The 23,726-nt window shown below is 34.4% G+C and overlaps 1 protein-coding gene across 3 annotated transcripts in view; it reads right to left on the bottom strand.

Moving 5' to 3' along the window:
- The window catches only part of dgkb (diacylglycerol kinase, beta), a 42,884-nt gene that overhangs the window by 12,916 nt on the left and 6,242 nt on the right, over nt 1–23,726 (bottom strand). For all 3 annotated transcript variants that reach the window (XM_052576791.1, XM_052576792.1, XM_052576793.1), the window contains 11 exons: nt 23,323–23,440; nt 22,813–22,901; nt 22,411–22,527; nt 22,060–22,158; nt 21,864–21,962; nt 20,008–20,081; nt 18,908–18,982; nt 16,923–17,008; nt 15,617–15,706; nt 15,203–15,363; nt 10,256–10,320 (listed from right to left, as the gene is read on the bottom strand). In XM_052576791.1, the coding sequence (XP_052432751.1) occupies nt 10,256–10,320; nt 15,203–15,363; nt 15,617–15,706; nt 16,923–17,008; nt 18,908–18,982; nt 20,008–20,081; nt 21,864–21,962; nt 22,060–22,158; nt 22,411–22,527; nt 22,813–22,901; nt 23,323–23,440 (1,073 nt within the window). The remainder of the gene's footprint in view (nt 1–10,255; nt 10,321–15,202; nt 15,364–15,616; nt 15,707–16,922; nt 17,009–18,907; nt 18,983–20,007; nt 20,082–21,863; nt 21,963–22,059; nt 22,159–22,410; nt 22,528–22,812; nt 22,902–23,322; nt 23,441–23,726) is intronic.

Below are 23,726 nucleotides of genomic sequence, written 5' to 3'. Positions count from 1 at the left end.
TAGGTAGGACTGTTAATTAAAAGACTGCTAATTAAAAGCTGTGTTAAAACCCAGAGCAGGATGTCTAGTGATGGTTTGATAGCATTTGTCATATTTTATCTGAATGCGAAGGGTAACAGACATAGGTATCTTCTTTTGTGCATAATTTGTAAACTCTTGTCTGGATCATACATTCTTAAAAGTTACAAAAAATGTAGTCTATAAGACTTCAAATTCTGAATTGGAATATAAATGGATGAGATTTTAGAATTTGAATTAAAAATAATGAATGAACAATTGAATAAATTAATAATTACTGAAAATGTAAAAACGAATATAAAATGTAAAAAAAAAAAAAAAAAAAAAAAAAAAATTAGTGCTGTCAATCGAGTAAAAAAAAATACTTAATTTTTAAAATACTTTTACATTGCAATAATGAACATTAAATTGAACATTTATTAGACTCCTTAAAATAACTTCTAATTTAACTTAAAACAATTGATCACATAAGCCCATTATAATTAATGTCATATTTAGTTACTTGTGCCCTTCAGCAAACTGAATAAAGTTATCAAACACTAAATTCGAAATTAAATATAGATGAATATAGATTAAATATAGATGATATTGTCTGTATATTCTAAATGCGCAGGTGTCTGTTGCTTTAAATCCTCCAATGGATTCTGATTGGCTGTCAATGTTTTTTATTATTCATCAGCTGGAAAAAAATCATTCTGAAAGTGATCCCAACGATATCGCTTCTCTGTGCCTTTATTGTTATAGTTGTGGTGTGGACACTGCTATTCTTTAATATTCAGAACATTTTTTAGAAGTATATCTTTATCGTTATCTTTATAGTTATCGTGCTGGGTGTGAACAGGCCTTTAAACTGAAAACAATAATTGCCTGGATTAATGCGCAAATTTTGCCAGCACTAAAAATAATACATCAATTCTTTAACATTAAAAAAGTAACTACTAAATAAAAACTACTAAATAAAAAAAAATACAATAAAAAAAATCAGAATATCAATATTGTTGAGATTTCATAATAGTTATGAGATTTAAAACAATTTAAAGAGAAAAAAAAGAGAAAAAAGCATAAAATAAAGTACAATAAAATAAAAGAGAAAAAATGAATAAAATAAAAGAATGAAGTAAAGACTAAATAGAATATAGTTGTCTAATTACTGAAGTTTTGGGGTTTATAACACACTGCAGATCTCAGATTGTATCTTTTTAGACATTTTCTGATTTCCAGTATTGCAGACATTTGAGCAAAAGATCAGGATAGATTGAGCCACGATGGCTCCTTAGTCGATTCCCTCCACTTAACCTAACAAGAGTGCTAAAGCGACAAATCAAGCCGATCCCTTTGCTCATTAGGTAATTAGGAGCATCTCATCTCTTCAATCGGATTCCCATCTGTTCCGTTCCCTTTCACCGACGCACACAAGTAGAGCTGATAGACGGGGTCACAGCTGCACTAAAGACTGAGGAAGAGATCCATGCACACACTAGGAGCGGTGGAATGAAATTTTGGATTATTCTTTCATGGAAACAGAATTTAAGTGTACTTGAAGTACCAAAAATGTACATAAATAGTCTATTGTGTGTATTCCCAGTGCTACCAGACAAGGACTTGAGGCAAAGTGTCACGGTGGTGCTGTCGACCTGAGGCGACTCTGCCTTTCGCCACTTTCTGCTGCGTCTGAGGAAGGCAAACATGGTCTGGTCATTGATTTTTTTCTTTGACACCTAATCTAACCTGCAGTGATGTACGACCTCATTCTCACACTAATTTCTTCTTTATCAGAGGTGATAAATATCACATTGATATAACTAGCTCTGTCAGGACTGCTCCGATGCACTGGTTTGCAGAACATGACACTACAAGAAGAAGAGCAGAGAGAGGAAGAGAGAGGTGTTCCTTGTAACAAAACCGTAACCCTAAGTATAGCACAGTTATTTTAGCATCACTGAGATACGAGTTTAAGTTTTTAATAATAATTTGAATTAGTTATCATTTTTAGTTAAGTTAAAGTTGTAGCAGTTTAGTTGTGTGTTCTTGTCATTTTTATTAACTTGACCATTACCGTGTTTATATATCAGACGGTAATTGTTTTTATATAATAGTTTGAAATCATTTTGACCAGTAGTGTGTGTGTGTGTGTGTGTGTGTGTGTGTGTGTGTGTGTGTGTGTGTGCGCGTGTGTGTGTGTGTATATAAATAAAGAGAGAGAGAGAAATATATATGAAATAAAACTAAACAAAACAAAATACTATATATATTCAATATCTGGAAAAGCATGAATAAAAACAATATATTGTAATTATAGATGTATAATTCCTCATTTTGTTATTTTTCTAAAGTAGGTATACCTTGAGGACAAAGCAATCCCAGAATACATTGCAACAAGCTTAGTGAAAATACAAAAGTGCAATGCATTTAGCAGTTACCTTTGTAATATTGAAAACAAGTTGAGTCTATCATACTGAGGACTAATGTCTGAAAAAAATGATGAAAATGATGATAAAATGTTTTGAAAAAAAAAAAATGTTTTACAATTGATGTAAAAGTAAATCATACTGTGCAAGACAATGCCACACCAGACCCACATGACTGATGTAACATTTTGAAATTCAAAATTAAACCTAAAACCTACTTAACGACTAAGTTTAAACAGTTTAGTGTGTGCATTTTGGAGTGAAACACTTGAATGTGTAAATATAGGCCTGTATGGTGAAGTAGGCTCTCCTGACTCAGGGTGATGGTTAATGGCTGGAGAGTGTGAAGGAGGAGAGGTTCCCTGACAGCTGGCAGCCCTGCAGGAGTCAGTGGCTCCACATGGGGCTGTAGCTACTGAAGAGGTTGCCGTGAAGGCGGAGGAGAACTCAGCAGGGGAAGCAGGCCTTTCTAGTACCGCTGGGTTTTATCTGACTCGCCGTACTGGTCAGAGACGAAGTGCACATCAGCAAACATGTACTATATCTTAACTACAGCTCAGCGTAATCTGTGGTCATGATACCCAACAGTCATCAGTGCACGTGTATGCACTCAAGTCTTTTGTACAGTAAGGGCTTCCCTGTGGAATTCTGTTCCAGTGTGGATGGGGAATGTTTCACAGGCCCTGCAGATGGAGACCAGCATCTGCCAACTGAGTCTAAGAGATGCAACACAGGTAATCAGATGACAGCAAGTCCTGGCATGTCTACAACATGAATGAACTGAGACTAAACCATCCAGGATCTGGCCAATGGCCATTGATCTGAAATCAAACACAACAGGGTCTTCCAGTGAGCTCACTAATTAAAGGCACATTGTCAGGATTAAAACCTTTTATAAATTAAATGATTTTGTAAATGCTACTGTAAGACATTATTTAACAAGTGTTCACTTTAAAATTATCATTTACTTAGCCTCATGCTATTTAAATTCTATATGCCTTTACACTATTTTTTGTTGTTGTTGTTGTTGAAAGAAATTTATATTTTTATTTAGAAAAGATGCAATTAATTGATGAAAAGTGACTTTAAATGCATTAAAAGTGTTGTCAAACATAGTAAATACCCTACTTTTGTATTTTCTATTTATCTAAGAATCCTGAAAAAACAATCATCACAGTTTCCACAAAAATATTAAGCAGCACATCAACATATTGATAATAGCAAGAACTTTGTATTGCGCAGCAAATCAACATATTTTAGAATGATTTCTGAAGGACACTGAAGACTGGAGTAATGATGCTGAAAATGTAGCTTTCATCACAGGAATAAATTACACTTTGAATATATTAAAATAGTAAATATGTATTCTTAATTGTAATAATATTTCACAACATATCTGTTTTACTGTATTTTTAATCAAAAAGTAAAAGTTCATAAAAAGTATCATAAAAATATCATAAAAGTGCATTTTGTACACTATGTAATACATACTCAGATTACTTTTAAATCTAATTTAATTTAGCGTTTTATAACAGAAGAGGAATTAAATCATACAGGATTGAAACTACATGAGGTTTAAGAAATGATGATTTCATTTTGATTTTGAATGAACTATTACTTTAAGAGTTGAAACATTCAGCAGAGACAATTGCAAGTCAAACAAACTAGTAAATGCAGGGCTGAAACTATTAACTATTGAGGAGGACAATTTTTTGTTTCATACATATGGGTTTTTCAGTAATTGATTCTGAACCATTCCTTCTCTATGGTGTGACTTTTTGTTGTTGTTGTTTTTTTATAAGTGCTGACATGATATGATTGTGCAAGGTGTGAGATCTTCTCCTAACATTCAGTATGTAAAGTGACGAACATCAGGTGGAGTCATCTGCTATTTCTGTATGTACGCAGTGTGTGAACATGAGGAGGTGGAGCAGGGAGGGGGCTGAAAGTCCAGCAGGGATGGAGACAGTGCCACAGGTGAGATCTCAATAAATTAAACTCTGAAGTGGTCATTAATTATAGATGACATCCCAGTCAGACCAGCCATTTCATTTGAAATGAGGAGCAGTGTGCATAGCGGTGCTGCCCAGGGCTCTGCTGGGATGGTTTATGTATATATATATGTGTGTGTGTGTGTGTGTGTGTGTGTGTGTGAGAGAGAGAGAGAGAGAGAGACAGTGAGAGCAGTGGGTCAAACAGTCTTAGCTCTTGCAATAGCTTTTTGATGAGGACCCTCATTACACTAAACGGCCCTCTATGGTTCAGCCTCCCTCCGACTCAAGGAAAGGTTAAACAAAGAATAATTAAAGAAGAGCGCCTCAGGCTGAGCTTGTCACCCTTGAGGCGATACTCTGGTCAGCGGTAGGCTGTTTCAAAGACGGCTCAATAGAGCTCAAGTACTCCTACCTAGTCAGTATCATATGGCTGAAATAAATGACACATTAATGACACTTTCATTTATTTCACACTTGGTGAGGATGTGCAAATGCCAGCAAGGCAACAATTAACAACTAAAATCCTTGAAATAGAAAAATATCTAGTTAAAGATTCAGTAAGTTTACAGTTACAGTTTTTTTTTGTTGAAAAAAGTATTTTATGCTCGTTAAAGTTGCATTTATTTGATCAAAAATACAGTAAAAACTGATGTAGTACATCTGTAATTACATTTATATGGTCTTAAACCAATCCATAACAGCAAACCTGTCCCTAACCTCACTGTGCCCCACCACAATAGCAGCAAAAAAGTTGTTTTGCAATACAATATGATTTATTTTTTTGATGCAAGTACCTAGCAGTTAAGGCCACCTAATATAAAGTGTGACCTTTATTTTTGTGGAAACCATTTTTTTTTTTTTTCAGGATTCAAAAAGAAAGTTCAAAAGAAAAGAAATTCATTTTGAAAGGTACATTTTTTCTATATTGACAAAAAATTTAAAAAAATGTAAATTCCATTTTTAAACATGAAAGTAAAAAGGCAAATATATGAACAGCTGTTGCAAATCCATTTGTAGTGTCCATGGGGGGGGGGGGGGGGGGGGACACATGAGATCATAATGATCAAAAAAATTTGGGGGTTTAAATATTAATTTAAAATTAATTCATTTAAAGGCTTAAGTAAATAAACATACACAGTCACACATCCATTCATGTTCATCTGCCATATTTCCACCTTGATGTCATAAATAGCTCTTATTGTTATTATCATAAAAACTCAAATTCATATGAGCATCAAACATTTTAAGAGGCTTTAAAATGCTATTTGTTTAATTATTTATTTATTTGTGTTTTATTTATATGACAGTGATGGCTAATTTCAATTTAACACAATTTTACTATAGTATTTTGGTGTAAAACACGGCTCCGGTACAGGTGGTACAGTATTTTTGTGGGCGATAACCACAAGGCCACAGACTCTAACACTCTACACTCTACACATAACACTAAGTTCACAAAACAAAGACAACCGAGACATGTTTTTTTCTCCTTTTTCGCATCGTCTTGAAGACAGAGATTATCTTGGAAGCGCATGAACGATCAGTGACGAGAGAGAGAGTGTACTTTAACGAGTCCGTGTGACGCTGCCACACTGATTGTCTGCTTTTAATCCTCGACCTCATTATCACCCTCTGGTCTTACTCCAGCAGTAAATTAATCTATCTGCAAAGTGTCAAATCTTCTCACCTTCCTCCTGGTAATCACCCGAGGTGCAAATAAAACCAGGGAGCCGTGTTCGCTCAAGACCCCGCGTCCGTTATCAACGAGAAGATTCCGTGTTATAATTAAAAACCAATTGGCCATTGTTGGGTTGCTCATTAAGCCGATCAAATATTTGTGTCTTCACTAAGGTCAACGCAATGACATATGAGAACTGGGAAAAATGTTAGAGATTCGAAAAGTTGCACAGAGAAAACAGCCAAAAAGTCATTAAAAATATGCTAATTTTAACGCTACACCATTTTAAGAAGGAAAGACTAGTAACAAACAAAGCACAGTCAAAAAAACAAGTTAAACAGTCAACACTGATACCTTTCTTAAGGCTTAAAAGAATAGTTCACCCTAAAAATGAAAGTTTGCAGAATATTTACTCACCATGAAACTATCCGAGATGAGTTTATTTCTTTATTGGAAAAGCTTTGGAGAAATGGATCCTCTGCAGTGAATGGGTGCCATCAGAACGAGAGTCCAAACAGCTGATTGAAACCTCACAATAATCCACAAGTCACTCATACGACTCCAGCTCGTGAATTAACTTGTTGTGAAAAGCTGTGTATTTGTAATAAACAATTCCATCATCAAGCCCCTTTTGTTTCTGGCTAAAATACAAGTCCTCTATCCATAATATTGCTTTCTCCTATTAAAAAGTCTGAATCAGGTTAGAAACATGCCGTGAAAACAGTCCAAAACACTTCTAAACAAATATGATTTTGATGTGAGAGGATAAGAGATTATGGACTTTTTTTTTTTTACAGAAGAAGCATAATTATACATTATGGACTGTTATTTTAGAATAGTATCAATGGAATTTTTTTAATTAAAACAACTTTTCACTTCACAAGTTGGACTGGAGTGGTGTGGATAACTTGTGGATTACTGTGATGTTTTTATCAGCTGTTTGGACGGCACCCATTCACTGCAGAGTATCTGTTGGTGAGCAAGTGAAGTAAAGCTAAATTTCTCTGAATCTGGTCTGATTTATTTCCATTAATTGTGCCCAAATGTGTAATTGTGCTCAAATTATTTCAATTGCTTAATTCATGATGGCAGTGTAATTCATTTAATCTAACAGAATTCTGAAAATGTATCTTTGAAAGCACCATATTAAACTGCAAAAGGCCCTGTTTCACAGAACGACCCCTGGGTTAAGATGTGTCAGTTTTAATACAAAAACCCTCCAGTACTATTAACTGCAAGCGAGATATGCATGGCCTTCACTAATATGATGATTTATTAAAACAGCTATATATTTGTAAAAGATAAAGGTTCCTAGAAAAATCCAACAAAAAAAAAGAGTCTGCAATACCTTCCTACATCATACATTATTGAGGAAGAAAAGATACTATGTAATAGAAAGATCTAAACCCATTCTCTCATGTGAATTATTTATCAAACTCAAATAACAGATGGTATAATTTTCTTAAAATATCTTAATCATTATTCAAAAGACAGAGTGGTATAAAACAGTTCCTGTACACATGCTTTTGTGTGATCAGAATACGCTTTGATTCTTTATGCGTCCCACACGGATCTGAATCAACATCAACACAGTCCTATAAACAAAGGCATTTGCGTGTTCTGACTCCTGACCAATCCTTAATTCCTGAAATTAAAATGTTATCTGCTCACCAGGTTTGAAATATAGGACTGCACGTACAAAGTATAATTATCATTTGATTATTAAAAGACTCTCCTGAAGGTCTTGTGTCATCACGGTGATGGAAAAATGATGTCAAACTACCCAAGCAAATTCAATTACCCAACCAATTACTCGGCTGCGTTCGTACTGACTTACTGGGACATTAAATATTAATGGGAGCATAGATATCAAATTTGCTCATCATTAGAAGGTGCACACATTGTGGGCTAATCACAGATGTTCCACATCACTCAGATCCTTTCAGCAAAGAATAAAACACTCCAGCACAAAGGAGCACCTACATCTGTTGCTCAGCTATTTAGAAAAGTCCTCAAAGAACAGGATTTTATTAAGTAAATAATTTTTTGCAAATGAGTAAACTTGGATCACAACATTACTCCAGTAGCAATATAGAATAAAGTAAAGGTGAAGTGTATCATTTCTGTTACACTGGCATGACTAAATGCAAATGCAAAGTAATAAACATTTCCAAACAGGTTTCCTGGTCATCTATTGGTCAGACAAACAGAAAGTCCCGCCCTAAACTCATGCCATTGGTTGAGCGAGTTTTGTTGTGTCAGGTAAATGTTTTAAAAGCACCACAGCGGGGATTTAATTTCAGGAAAGCCAACCTATAAATAATTTTTTTATGTAGTTGCATCTGAATATTAAGCCTTTAAAAAACATCTATAAATATATAATATTAAACATCAAAAAATATATAATAATCATTTCATGAGTGATTTTGATGAGTGGTTTTAAAACAGTGTTATATTTGTTTTATTACAGTGATTATATTACATTTTCTTGTAGGGGTGGAGATGTTATTCTTGACAACTAATAAAAATATTATATGTGTGTGTGTACTTTAATGCAATAATATAGAATTAGGAAGGATCAATCAATTATGAATAAGCCTATATGCAGTGCATGCTACAAAAATCAACACATTGTCTTTTTTATATACAGTATTTTAGAGATGCTTGTATTAGGGGTGTCCCCGACTAAGGATTTTCTTAGTCGAATCGTAATTTTCGAATCTTGCCGATAGTCGATTGATCATTGAATCATATGTTCAGGGGCCGGGCAAAATACATTACCAAGAGTCAAGTCAGACATTCGACACACACAGGGAAAATGTGTTATAGACGTCTCGCAGATACAAAAATAATATTTTATGTTTTGATGTACAGGCTGTGACAGTAGCCTAGTTATTAATGTTCTCTATTTCTGTTTTGAGCTTCGCGAGCTGAAGATGACCAGTATAATGAAGCAATCCATAACAGGTTTTTAATCAATGGGATTTCACTCATCATTGACTGTATGTGAAATCAGACATTTAAGCACCCCCATATAGCCATATAGCATAATCATAACACCTCTGCGACTGTGAGATTGGTAGTCGAATCAGGCTCCTCGAAAAATAGTAATGAATTAAAAAGTAAAATATATTATAATCTATCTATCTATCTGTCATATTTATATATCTGTAATCATATAGTATCAGATATTGTTCTGATAATATATATATATATATATATATATATATATATATATATATATATATATATATATATATATATATATATATATATATATATATATATATATATATATATATACACACACACACAGTACAGACCAAAAGTTTGGACACATCTTCTCATTCAAAGAGTTTTCTTTATTTTCATGACTATGAAAGAGAGTCACACTGAAGGCATCAAGGGCTATTTGAGCAAGAAGGAGAGTGATGGGGTGCTGCGCCAGATGACCTGGCCTCCACAGTCACCGGACCTGAACCCAATCGAGATGGTTTAGGGGTGAGCTGGACCACAGACAGAAGGCAAAAGGGCCAACAAGTGCTAAGCATCTCTCGGGGAACTCCTTCAAGACTGTTGGAAGATCATTTCAGGTGACTACCTCTTGAAGCTCATCAAGAGAAAGCCAAGAGTGTGCAAAGCAGTAATCAAAGCTAAAGGTGGCTACTTTGAAGAACCTACAATATGACATATTTTCAGTTGTTTCACACTTTTTTGTTTTGTATATAATTCCATATATAATTCCACATGTGTTAATTCATAGTTTTGATGCCTTCAGTGTGAATCTACAATTTTCATAGTCATGAAAATAAAGAAAACTCTTTGAATGAGAAGGTGTGTCCAAACTTTTGGTCTGTACTGTATATACATTATATATAGTATCAGATCAAGTTTTGGGAATCCTTGATAATGCAGTCCCACATCATCATCTAATTTTAGAGAATAAAGTGAAAGTGAAAGAAAGTCTAAAAGCATGGCAGAAGTTTCAAAGACACACCTGAGGGGGGAAGGAGAGTTATCAGGGCATTAACTCACTGTAAACCCAGCAGACACACTGGCGAGCTTACAGATTGAGATGACAGCCAAAACAGTGGGAGTTAAGATGCAGTGTTGGTGAAGTGTTTGGTGTTAACACAGAGATAGAGAGCGAGTGGTACCTGCTGCTAAACCTTTCTGGATGTTTCTCTCTCATAATGTGGAATCGATGAGCAATGGATGCATCCTGCAAAAAGGAGAAAAAAGCTAATCAGATCAGGTTTTTATGCGCACCGATGCACAATCATCGCTGTTTCGCGAGCCTCTGACAATGGGTCGTTAGGAGCCTTTGACGTATTACACTCGTGCATCAGATTCTCTCATCATCCTCTGTGCATCTGGGTCTTAAAATCTTGAATTTGTCAAAACAGCTGTGTGAAGATGAAAAGACAACAGATTGAGGATTGTATTGAATAGTTTCATGATGGTTTTATCACGGACCATTAGCTATAAACAAAAGCCCCACAACAGAGATGTCGCAGACAGAGACGTGTTTATTTTAAAACCAGATGAATGTATTTTAAAACCAGACAAAACTCTGACGACAAAAACTAAATTCCTTCCCTCACGCCGAGCTCCAATTACGGGCCTGATCACCCTTCCACACGACTGGAAACAAGTTTCAGCTCCATGCATATTTATGTGTGTTAACAGATAAGGTGTTTGCGATTCTTTGCTGGGGTTCTAGCCAACGAAGATGAGTATTGACAAGAGGACTGAACACGTGGTTCAGGCTAATTAATCACACACACAGACAGGATGCTACAGCTCAGCTGGCACCCATCACAGGTATCCTGACATCTGGGGTTAGAGGTTTAGATGCACTCGTGTGCGCTCTGTTTGCATGTGTTTTTGTGTACTGTAAATGTTCTGTTGCTATGGTGATGTATAGAGATGGTGGTTGAAATGTAAAGTGACTTTATGTCCTGATTGAGAAATGTAGATTCTGAAGGCCTGGCCATTTGTAAGGACGAACAGGAGACGCATGACAAATGTAACACTTTCATACACAATACAGAAGATATGCATTCTTCATTCAGCAGAATTTCACAGATTGCCCCCCCCCCATTATCAGCAAAAAATAAAAATTGTTCTGACATATTATGAAGATGAATACAGGCAAAAGTGGCACATTTTCAGATAATTAGTCTGTTACACCAAATTATTAAAAAAAAAAAGTAAAACATCTATGAAGCACATGAAAATTGAACGAATATTGAAATAGAATGAACAGAAACCAGAAAACAGAAATGAATGTCTCACCACGTTCTGAAAAAAAAAGAAAAAAAAAATTTTATATACAGTTTATATATAAATATATATATACAGTGGGGCTCGAAAGTTTGGGCACCCCTTGCAGAATCTTTGAAAATATGAGTAATTTTCTAAAAATAAGAGAGATCATACTAAATGCATGTTATTTTTTATTTAGTACTGTCCTGAGTAAGATATTGTACATAAAATATATTAACATTTAGTCCACAAGACTCTCTTATTTTTTTTAAATTACTCATATATTTTCACAGATTCTGCAAGGGGTGCCCAAACTATCGAGCCCCACTGTGTGTGTATATATATATATATATATATATATATATATATATATATATATATATATATATATATATATATATATATATATATATAAATATAAAAAAAAAAGTTTGGCTTCTAAGCTGAAATTTTAATAATACTTTTTTCTTCTAAGTAGAAGAATATATTTTCTTTATTAGATAGTTGAAATGTATTAGATTTTTTATATTAGAAAAAATAATTATCTTTTATGCCCATACCTTTTCAGAAAAAAATCCTGATTTTTAATACATGCCAGTTCTGTTGAATCATCAAAGCAAATTAGCAATATTAATTAAGGATTATAGAAAATAAATATATATTACTGATAAAACTAAATGTAAAATAAATGCTAAAACATTTTGAGAAGTAAACAATAAATAAAGTTGTCATTTCTCATTTTTATTTATTTTCTAGTTGAAGTACTAAAATAACAAAAACTAAACAAACTAAACATTTAAACTATATAGACATTTTAAAAAGACTAATAAAAATTAAGCAAAATTACTAAAACTTTAAAAGCAAAATGAAAGGAAAGATATACAAATAAAATCTCATTCTAAATACTAACAAAACAACAAAAGTACACTAAAGTACCACTGTATGGAGATCACTAAAAAATGTTCCACAAACAGGTCATTTCCACCTGACTAGGTATATTCGGGGGAAATAAAGTATGAGTGAACTTGGGTGTGCTCAAACAGAGATTAAAAAACTTGCTGAAACTTTCTTCTTCCTCCAGGAGGCGCCTCCCTATCTTTTCCCCCAAGCCCCAAACACACTGTTAGGACCATTTGTGAAACCACCTCCACTCAGAAGACCCCCTGCTAGCTCACCGCTCAAAAAAAATCTAGCGCAAGCCAAAAAAATCAATTCCTTTACTGTTGACATCTTTTAAACCCGCTGTTAGTTGCAGAGCAAAGGGAGGCCCGGGGTCCCACCAGTCTTGGTTTTCTTCAACCAAGAACAAGAAGAAAGGTAAAATGACAGGTGTATCTAAAAGATTGTATTGCTCTTTTCTAACAAACTGCACAATAAATAAAAACACGAGAGCAAAGGCATAGTCTCCCCTCGGCCTGGCTCTGGTTTGATGCCCGGCGCTGAAACAAGGAGCTTTCAGAGACGTCATCGTATCCGGCATCCATGACAGAGAGAGAGAGAGAGAGAGAGAGAGAGCAGATTTCCTTTCATTGACTCTAAAGTCAAAGTTGCAGCAGTCAGTCACTCGCTATCTTTCATCTGCCGTTGTCCACCCCTCCCCGATAATTACCACTGCAAAACTCTCGTGACCAAATTAATAAAGGGACATGTGTAATGTTCTCTCATAGTTCACCATTTAGTCCAATTATGGCTTGTCCAGGCAGATGATGTGCCTTCAGCGGGAGAGTAATGACTTTGACATGAGCGCGGGGTCATTAGGAAACAGACTACATTATCTTAGGCGATCCTGTGTGATTAGGGACTGTCTCTAGCTTCTGGCTCTGACCGAAATGATAACACCCCCTGTCTAACGGAGAGGGATATTTCAACTTTGGTATTTAAATGGTACCTAATTACCCAAAATATCACTTGACAGGGTGATCAGTCAGCGAGACAAGCGTTAATATGAAGAACAGCTTTGATTTGAGGGGGTTTTTGTTGATGCGTTGCATTGTTTTACCAATCCCGTTGGTCTTTGGATTTAAATCTGACTGATTTTATATCTTGCCGCATTTCTTCTAGGCTGTTTATCTGCACTCGCTATGAGAAATACATTTTTGCTTTTGCTTTTTGAAGTGAGAAGTTTTCTTTTTGACAGAGTTTCTGCGGGTCTCAAACACTCTGAGTGCTAAAAACCTTTTAACATCTTCAACTGAAGCAGGAAGTCTTACATTCATTTAATTTCATTAAAGGTTAAATCCAATTCATTATTTTGTATTTTGTCTAGTTTTCCAGTACAAATATCTAAACATCCTTAAATCAAGATACTTGAGATGCAATATAAAGATATGAAGTTTTGATTTTTCTAAAAAATACATCAAAATTAAGTGTTTTTACGCTTGAAACAATAAAAAATACCTGCTAATGTGGTCAGAAAAATAACTGTGTTTTTCCTAGACTTTTTGGCAGGCACTTGTTATTGCTTTAGTCATTTATTGAATTTATTTGGTGTTTGTTTCTATTTATTCTTTCTATTTTCTTTAGATGATCTTTAAAAAGTCTTTAAATTCCCCTTTAAAAAAAAGCAGTGGAAACCCTATCGTTTATACTGCCAGGTTTCAAATATGGTCAATGATGCATATTCTGAGTTCATGTTAACTTAGACCTAAAAGTTAAGGTTTTTTAGAAGCTGTGATATAGATTTTGATGTAAATGTCTTAAATTAGCCCTTTCTGTTAATGTTCTTGCACCATCTTGTCTGGCAACAGCTGCATTTGTTGGCTGTTTAGTTCCTAGAGTTCATATACATAATTACGGAAGACATTGTTTTTCATTTGCATAATCTGCAAAGTAATTATGAGCACGACTTGCTCTGTAATCTCTATTGGTTTTCAGTTGTTTTCAAAAGGAATTTGTGTTTTCATTTTGTGTTTTCTTGTAAAATATCACTTGATCCCACTGAGATTTGCACTTCTGTATAATCCAAACAAACAACTACATTTCACAACACATTGAAAATTTCATTTCATTAACACAGTACTAAATATACTGCAGCTGAATAATTAATGAGACATAGATGGATTTATTTATAAATCAATTGACATTTTTTTACACACAACTATATATATATATATATATATATATATATATACTGTATGTGTCTATCTCTCTGTCTATCCATTAAAGACTTGTTTTATGTAAAGGTGAACATGGGACTGAATGTTTCATAAATCAATACTTAAAGCCATCCATTCCCTTATTAACAAGATGACACTGACTAACATTTGTCCAAGCATGTCTCCCTCATTACATTTTCTTTTTTTTTAAAGATGTGTACAAATCTAAAATAAAACAGAGCCGTCAAACCTGTAAATGTCAATTACCGTATTTCCCTTGACATTTCTGGATAATGGCTGACATGCGGTCGCCGTAATAAGCATCATTAGATTTCAGACGGCCCGAGAAGCATCAACACACGCCGTGTTTGATCGTCGTTCGGGAAGACGAGAGCCGTGTAACGTCTACGGCATATTTCATTGTCAATTGGCAAGCTTCGCTCCTCACCGCAGTGATGAGGGACGGTTTTGTTAATGTAATAGATGCTCTTGGCATTTTTAAAAAGCACTCAGCCCTCTTGATTAGCTCATTTAGTCTTATTACTTAGGGGCCTTATTCACTTCTTCATTCATAAACTCCACTCACAGTCATCACATTCTGTATCACGGTTAGTAGACCAGACTAGCACATCGGCCAGATGTGGATATGCATGTCTCTCTGTTTAAAGAGAGAGGGAAAGAGTGGAAGTATGTGGACAGCCTCAGGGGTCTCTACATGCAACTTTTATTGTTCAGACTCACCACGCCAATAGAGAAGTAATTGTTCAAGATGCTATACGGGACTGGATCTCCTCTTTCATCTTTGTCTACAGGAGTGATGTCAATCTTCCACCTGTCCAGCATCACTTCAGTACTGTTCTCAATGTCCTTGAGAATCTCCAAAAGACTTTGTCCGTCGTAGCCTGAAAGCCAACATTACAAATAACTCAACTGAGGTGTTTCGGGTTTGGATTCATTGTGCTCCAGCTATTTATACACAAGGAACTGACGTTTTTGTAACATTTAGATCTGAGTAGTTATGAATGAGTAAAAAAACTACAGTGATAATATGTGATAAGTTTTCCAGTGTGGCTCGCGGTGTGGATTTAGGCTTCAGGATTCACACGAAATCTCATTTACAGCATCAAATTAAAATATTGAAATGACTTAAATTACCTCCACCCCAGCGCAGACACCTTGCGAGGTCATTTCCTGTGCCGAGAGGAAGTACACACACAGGGGGATTCTGTTCAAAGTTGGCTTTGTCTAAGAGAAAGAACAGCACTTCAGAGAACAACAGGAAAAACACAACATCCCAGGATTCCACTAAAGTTGCTTTGGCAGAGGGGAAAAATAGAACTTGCTTTACCTTTGCTCCAGAAAATAAAGCAATAATGAATAAAAAGGACTATTTATGGGAATTCAACTGTACTGTACACAGTACATAGTTTATACAAAAACTGCTAAGGGGTAATAGTGGATTTTTTTTCTTTTTTCACTATGATTTACAACAGGATCTGCATTTTCATGAGTTTAAATACAATATTTTTCAGAGACAATAAAAACTACTTTGTCCACAAAAAACACTCTTTTTTTTGACATCTCCAGCATGTTTCATAATAACCAAAAATCAAACCAGAGACAGTAATCTACATAACACTTTAAAATTTGTACATAACTGTTATGTTAACATGTTAACATTAACAGGTTGTTTAAAAGATTAAAAAGCCAATGATCAAAGTTGAATAAAATTATATCTAGTTTTCCTATATACAGTTTTAATTTTAATGACCTCTTTGCTGATTTTGAGCATACTCATATTGACCATACAGACTACAGTACATATGTATAACATGCTCACTGTATAATGAAATAAATGGCAATGTCAAAACTACAGTGGTTCTTTTCTAATACACTCCTCTCCTCTGAAAGCATCCAGTCTATTACTCTTTGTTTTGATTGATAAAAAATGGAGGCAATTTTTGACACAAATAAAGGACTAAATGAGCACGCAGTCATCTAAAAAAAAATCACATGCAGAGACTATTCTTCAGGTGATATAAATAATATGCCATTTCTTGAAGAAAGATAATCATCCTATTTGCCCTGAAAATACAGGTACGAATGTAATAGCTTTAGTTCTGTGAAAAATAAGCATTTGACTATTTCGACTAATATAACAAAATCACTTCTGTACAAAAGAACCTCTGAAACAACAAGAAAAGCCTTTTTTTTTTTTTTTTTTGCAATATTTCCTCAAGATGTCTTTATGTCAGGAAGTTTACTTTAGCTTGTTGTTTTTATCAAATCTAGACTGAAAACTTCTTGGATTTAGTTTACAGCATGGCACATGCCCTGAAGCCCTGATCCACATGACTCAAGCTTTTAATTGCTTTAAGAAATGACTCAGTCAACGAGAGGCCAAAGCAAACAAACAAGAACTACTTGGGCATCATACAACTGTGTTTTCATCTGAACTCACCGATAACATCCAGAATCCATCCAACCGTCCCATCTCCACCGCAGGCCAGGACTCTGAAAACTGGAACATCTCGAAAGAAATTTAAGCTGAAATCAAGAGCATCAGAATTACTAAGACACCAAGCGTTAGCAAAGCAATACAACCATACTTTACTTTTAAATTTCTACAATTATCATATACTGTATATGCATGGATTTAATTAAAGATAACAATGATTTATAGAAAATACACATACAAACAGTATAATAGTTAATTTTTTTCTCTGTATTGGATTATGAATTAATCTTTTGTTTAAATAACAAATGCAAATCCATCTTTTGGAAAGCCAAGCCTGTTCAGAAGCTAATCAAATCTATCAAGACAATGTTCATTGCAGCGTCTTCCGTTCCTTCACAATAATAAAGCTCTAACACAAAATAAGACGCTCAATTACTTTACTTATTGGGACATGCAGGCTTGCCAAATCATATTAGAGAGCAGAAACAGATGACCAATCTCATGAAAAAGCAACTTTGAGGATGTTTGAGTATGAAGAAACAAACACTCAGTTTGCTCTAATTGTGTTAGCAGGGCCTGTAATTGACAGAGAGCCCAGAGCTACGGCTGACAGTCACCTCGACAAAGCAATGTCACATTATCATCACATGACTACGCCAAGCTTGTGTGTTATTTCAAACATAATGCAAAAAGTCAAGAGCTATATTTTCCACCAGCAAACATCAATACTTGGGCTACACCTTACTTCAAACAACATAATCAATAGGTTCAAAACCAAATTGGCTGAAACGCTCTAAACGGAGAGCATCGCTCAGTGGCATGCATTTAAAAAATCATACAAATCTGGAAAAAAATTATCAAATGCCAAGAGCAACAGAAATCCCCCCCCCCCCACCCCGTTTATTTATGCATGTATGTATGTGTGTTATGTATATATTTATTTGTAAAAAGGTTATTTTGCTCACCAATGTTGCATTTTTTTATTGAAAATACAATAAAAACTGTAATATTGTGGAACATTATTACAATTTAAAATAACTGTTTTGTACTTGAATATATTTTAAAATGTAATTTATTCCTGTGATGCAAAGCTGAATTTTTCTAATTTTCAGAATTTTTTTTACATGATCCTTCTGAAGCCAATCTATTATGCTGATTTGGCGCTCAATAAGCATTTCTTCTACTTATTATTATTATCATCAATGTTGAAAAGTAATTTGCTGATAAATATTTTTTATTTTCTTTAAACTGCATTTAGAGTAGTTTTTCTTCTTTTTTGCCCAAAACCCATAAATGCATATAGAATCAAATGACTAATAGAATCAAATCAATTAATGAATCATTCGGTTTTTTCTAAATTTGAATGAAAACCTACAGTATGACCAGTGAATGGAATCGATTCACTGTCTACCCAAACATTCACACACAAATAAGATTTCTGCTTTGAAATTCCATTTTTTTTAAATATAGTCTCATTGAATATTGTCACAATCCTCACGGCTGTGCACTTAACTCAAAAGTGACCACGTAGCTGGCATACTAATAACAAATTGAGTCCGTGATCACAGAGCCTCATGCTTGCGTGCATTTGATTGACACCAGCGATGGTATGCGTGATCACACAAGGCCTTGAGAGCAGCGACACACTAACACTAACATGAATCTATTATTACCAGCTGACTGTCAGCACTGGAGACTACCACCGCCTGGCTTTGTTCTCCGTGGTGTTTGTGATGGCGGATCTAACCCTTTAATAATGTCTACATTTACAGCTAAGATGCAGAGCGACATTGTCATGCATGAATTAGTGCACTTTATTATCAAGCAGTGTCTTGTTAACGTGGGGTTGTCAGAACTCTTATGATCGTAAAGCGAGAATGTGGCACAACAATACGTTTCCTAAAAAGCTAGACAGCAGGGAGCTAAATGCTTCTGATAGAATGATAAGAGAAAAGCCTCTCTGGAGTGTCAGGAGAACTGTCACTCACCCAGGCATGGGGCCGTTCTTCGCCAGGTTGTAGACTTGACGGGGGTTCAGGAGGTACTGGAACTTTCGGAAGATTCTAGATAGGGCAGAATTTATAGAAATGTAAGAAATCATAATAATAAAAAAAATCTAATCCAAACCATTTTTTTTTTAAAGAACTCAAACATATTTAAAATACATTTATTTCATGCTTAGTATAATACAAATACATTTACATATTTATGTGTGCAATAAAAATGCCCTGCAATTGTACTGCTGGTACTAAACTGATATTTTAAAATGAAGCGACTAATTTAGTACTTAAAGCACTTTAATTGTGTTGAAGTAGTGCTGAGGTCCTACCAAAGATATACTTAAGTATATTTAAATGTGCTTAAGTGGAACTATTGCTATAAATATAATTATCTTTCATTTAAAGATGGATATTTTACAGAGATCATACATAAACATATAAAGATTTTGGTCATTCAAGTATTTTAAAGTATTTTTAAAGTATTTTGGTAGTTTTAAAGCATCAATATTCCATCCATAATATTTTTTTACCATTTTGTTACAGTGAAATTCTTACCACAGATGCCATTTTTGTTCATAAATTTAACAGTCAGTGATTTTTTTAATATATTTTATATATAAATATATATATATATATATAAAATAGATAGATGTGGTTGGATGAATTTGCAATAGAAACTAAGGATGTTGTCATTAATAATAGCTATTACAAGACATTAGCTATTCAAGAAATACTGGTGATCATGGCCATCTCATCCAATATTGTCCATCAAGAGGAACTGAAATCTGATATGGATCTTTATGATGCCAAAAATGGATTTAAAATTGCAACTGATTTGATTAGATCCTCGTTTAGGCTGCCAGAAATAGATGTGAAACTGTAATTGTAACTCAGAGAAGTTTCATCAACAACCTCGAACACATTCAGCGCATTGCTAATTTGACTGCAACTGGTATGCACTGGTGTCAAACAAACTGTAGTGATGGATAAATTATGCAGATTGACTGAAAGAGAGTTAAAATGCTACATGAAAATACTAAAGTGTAACTTTCTTATTAAAATCTGACACCATCTTTCAAAGTTCTCACCTTTCTCCTTGTTTACCTCCACTTTTAGGGTTGACGAAAACCAACAACGGATGAGTTCCTTCTAATGGCGTAATCTATAAATTCAAAGGATACAAGCATTATTATATATCTAGAAACATTTAGCATTAAAATCAGCTTTTATGCTTCATGATGCAAATTTTACTGACCAGCGTCTATTTACATTTATTAATGACATGAGTCTCAGAAAATACCCAAAATTATTAATTCATCAACAGATCATTTTCTTAAGATTTTCTTCACCACCCGAACCTTAATTTTCAGTCAGCAATGTGATAATTCTCACTCTATTCTCTGATAATTATAAATGAGAGTTTAACATCACATTGACGTTAATCTGCTCAAAAAAGATCTCAGAATAACTCTTCAGTACAAAAAGTCTATGATGCACTACCCATGTAAAACCCACGTCATGAGATGCAACTGGCAAACCTCAGTAATCCGTTCCTTATTTAGACATTAATGACAGTCTTTGACCATGAGTCACTTTTCTGCATGGATGCATGATGATTGTGGGCTTTTGGAGCGGACGACGCACTCACACACTAATCCAGAGAGTGTGAGTCGTCTTCCGGTGGACAGTGACACAGATGAAGCGCTTAAAACAGGACCCATCGAAACAATCCCAGCAGGCCCAGGTGAATTAATGAGCCGCCCGTCCGGTGACGAGTGATCCATTACTTCCTCTAATTATAAATAATAATCCTGATTATTATACTGGTTAGCCGCCGCCAGCCGAGATGGATGACCCGGGACATGATTTGTCTTTTTTGGTTCTGTCATTACTATGCTCAGACAACACCCAATCACAGAGGGTCACAGCTGCCTAGAAGTGTGATCTTGAGATACAATTGTAATTTTGAGCAAAACTTAGTTTATAACTTACCGGGAAGTTACTCGTTAACATGATATTAATAGATTTTTTTTTGTGTACTTATATTTTAGTTTAATAAGGAATGAACAATGTCGATTTTATAAGTTATTTTAAACTTGAAATATGTTTCAGTCAATATTGTCAAATGTGAATATATTGGAAAATCTAAATGTTTATTTTTGAAAAACACCAGATTTATACTGTATATCATGATGTTGTAATGCCTAGATTCACTTGTAGCATTTAAAACAATTATTTCAGTTGTTAGTGTTTATTTGTAATTAATGCATTTTTGTGTTTTTCATTCTTTTTTTAAAACTGATTTATTTAGACAAAAATGCAGAATTTAATTATAAGCGTTTATACTGTAAGACATCAACCTTATTAAATAATTACAATTAATACATAGATAATAAATAGATAAATACATAGAATAAAATTCTATTAACTATTAGCATTCCTATTATTAACATATTGACCGTTAATTAGTAATGTATAAAGTAAGTGCCAATAAATTCTGCATGACCATATTCTACAATCCTACCTAGAACCTAAACTTAACAACTACCTTACGAATTATAAATAAGCAGTAAATTAGGAGTTCATTGAGGTTGTAGTTAAATGTTTGTTAATAGAGAGAACTGGAACTTTTTATAAAGTGTGACCAAAAATTTATATAAGTGCATCTCTCGTTAATATGTAAATGGTGTATGAAAATATTCTAAAAGTTCACATATTTCATATTGTCCCTAATTTATATGAGATGATCATAAAAAAAAAAACGTAAAAATAGCTAAGTCAACCCAGATGTAATTCATATCAGTCATGTATTTTGCCTGATAGCATTAGGGGCTATTAGATTCACTTTAGCACTGCGCTATTTTGTCTGATTCCATTTGCAGGAAATGCACCCCTGGGACTTCCTGTTTTTAACAATATCCGACTATAAGTGTGTGTCATTCACCTGTAGCCCCTGTCCATCCACTGATACTGAATTGGTCCTTTGTATTTTCCCCCGGCCTCCTGATTGGCTGGAGTCTTTTCTCAGAGTGGACTGTCTCTCCTGCAGTTAAAGGTCACACGTAAAAGTCTTAAAGAGCTGAGCTTTATATAACAACTGAGTCCCGAAATAACATAGGAAAAGAATAATGCCATATTACCAGTACAACAGGGCATATTGTGTTTGGAGGAAGTATGTGATCTCTCAGTGATCCGCAGCCACATTCGGGTTTGACGTGTGAAGCGCACTTGTTGTGTAGCTGCAAGACAGAGCTTTAAAACTTTTAAACAAAACCGATAATCCATCAATATTGTTTACACATTTTAATAAATTGATTAAAATATAAATGAACACCTACAAATTACATTGTGTGCAAACTGCACTGTACTTGTGGCAAACTAATAACTTTTATAATTAATAATTGGATTAAATACATACAACCCAACATTCACATCTGGTTTTATGTTCAGAGCATAAAAGCTGTAATAATTATAAATACTTATGAACTCACAGTAATCTGGCACCAGACACAGTGAAGGCCCGTAAGCCCCTGATAACACTTGATAGTTTTGTGACACTTATCGCACTTGCTTGGACAGTTTCCCTCAACCCAGAAATGATGCATAATCTATAAAAAAAAAAAGCTTGTGTTAATATGTAAAAATGCAAATAAATGCATATATAGAGGAATAAACAATATACGGGCAAATCACAAATGTGCATAGGCGTTTATTAAGGCTCCTCATTGGTGCATTCAGGTCTCTGTTTAAACCAGGTTAATCATGTAATTAGCAATGCTTAGAGAGAGAATTTCGTTCTAATTTCATTAGCTGAAAAGAAGCCCTTGCTCTAAGCCCCATGAAGCATTGGTGATCCAAGCGTGCTGGTTTTTAAACACTACAATTCGACGCACCTCTGTGTTTTTCTTAGATTTGACGTATGTTTTGATGCAGGACAGGGGGGCTCGAGCCACACATCTCTCGTGAACGGTGTACTTACAGACTATAAAACAGACACACAGAAAATGAATTCGCAGTGTAAAGTAAAACTTGTTTTGGTATCAATTTTTAAGATGTATTTTTCATAAAATTTATTATTACAGTGTCTTGTTTTTAATGTCAATGAATTTGATTGGAGATGCATTAATGCATTCATTTTAAGCTTAAAAACATATTACTTCAAAAATTAAATAATAATAATATAAAAAAAACAAACATTGAAATGTATCGTTATTGTGACTTTGCAATCTATAATTCTTTGAATGTCACTGTTTGAAGATGATACATTTAACAAACTAGCTTACTTATATTCCAAATGTAATTGATTAGATGGTTTTGATTTGCATTTGCCCATATTCACTTTTAAAAAAATCATATTTGAACCAAAGTGACTGATGGTTAATATAATAAATGCTGTGAGTTACAGGAGCAGCAGAGGCCTTGCTTTCCCAATCCAATCAACATATTCAGACACAGGTTACAATATGCAGGTTTACTGAAGTGCTTTAGTCTCCACACATGTTGCCCGTCATCCTTTACATTCTGCACAACAGAGAGAGAGAAAAAGACAAAGATAATAGCGAGAGAATGAGAGGAAGACAGCTATGAGGACTTGACAAGGATAATACAACTATGACAACTGTTATGAAAAACATTAGAGTAAATTACATAAAGTGCATTCTGGAATCCTGCTGAGACAATGCAGATCTTGAAAGCAAAGGAATATGTTTTGAAAAATGTGGATTAACAATGTGGAGGACATGCAAAGTAAATCAGGCACCAGACCACTGGTACAACCAAAAAGGCATTTAAAATGAGTCGAGGTCTC

The sequence above is a fragment of the Carassius gibelio genome, chromosome B15 (genome assembly GCF_023724105.1).
Source record: "Carassius gibelio isolate Cgi1373 ecotype wild population from Czech Republic chromosome B15, carGib1.2-hapl.c, whole genome shotgun sequence".
NCBI classification, from domain to species: Eukaryota; Metazoa; Chordata; class Actinopteri; order Cypriniformes; family Cyprinidae; genus Carassius; species Carassius gibelio.
Note: the sequence above shows the minus strand (reverse complement) of the source record. Positions and strands in the feature narration are given on the sequence as shown.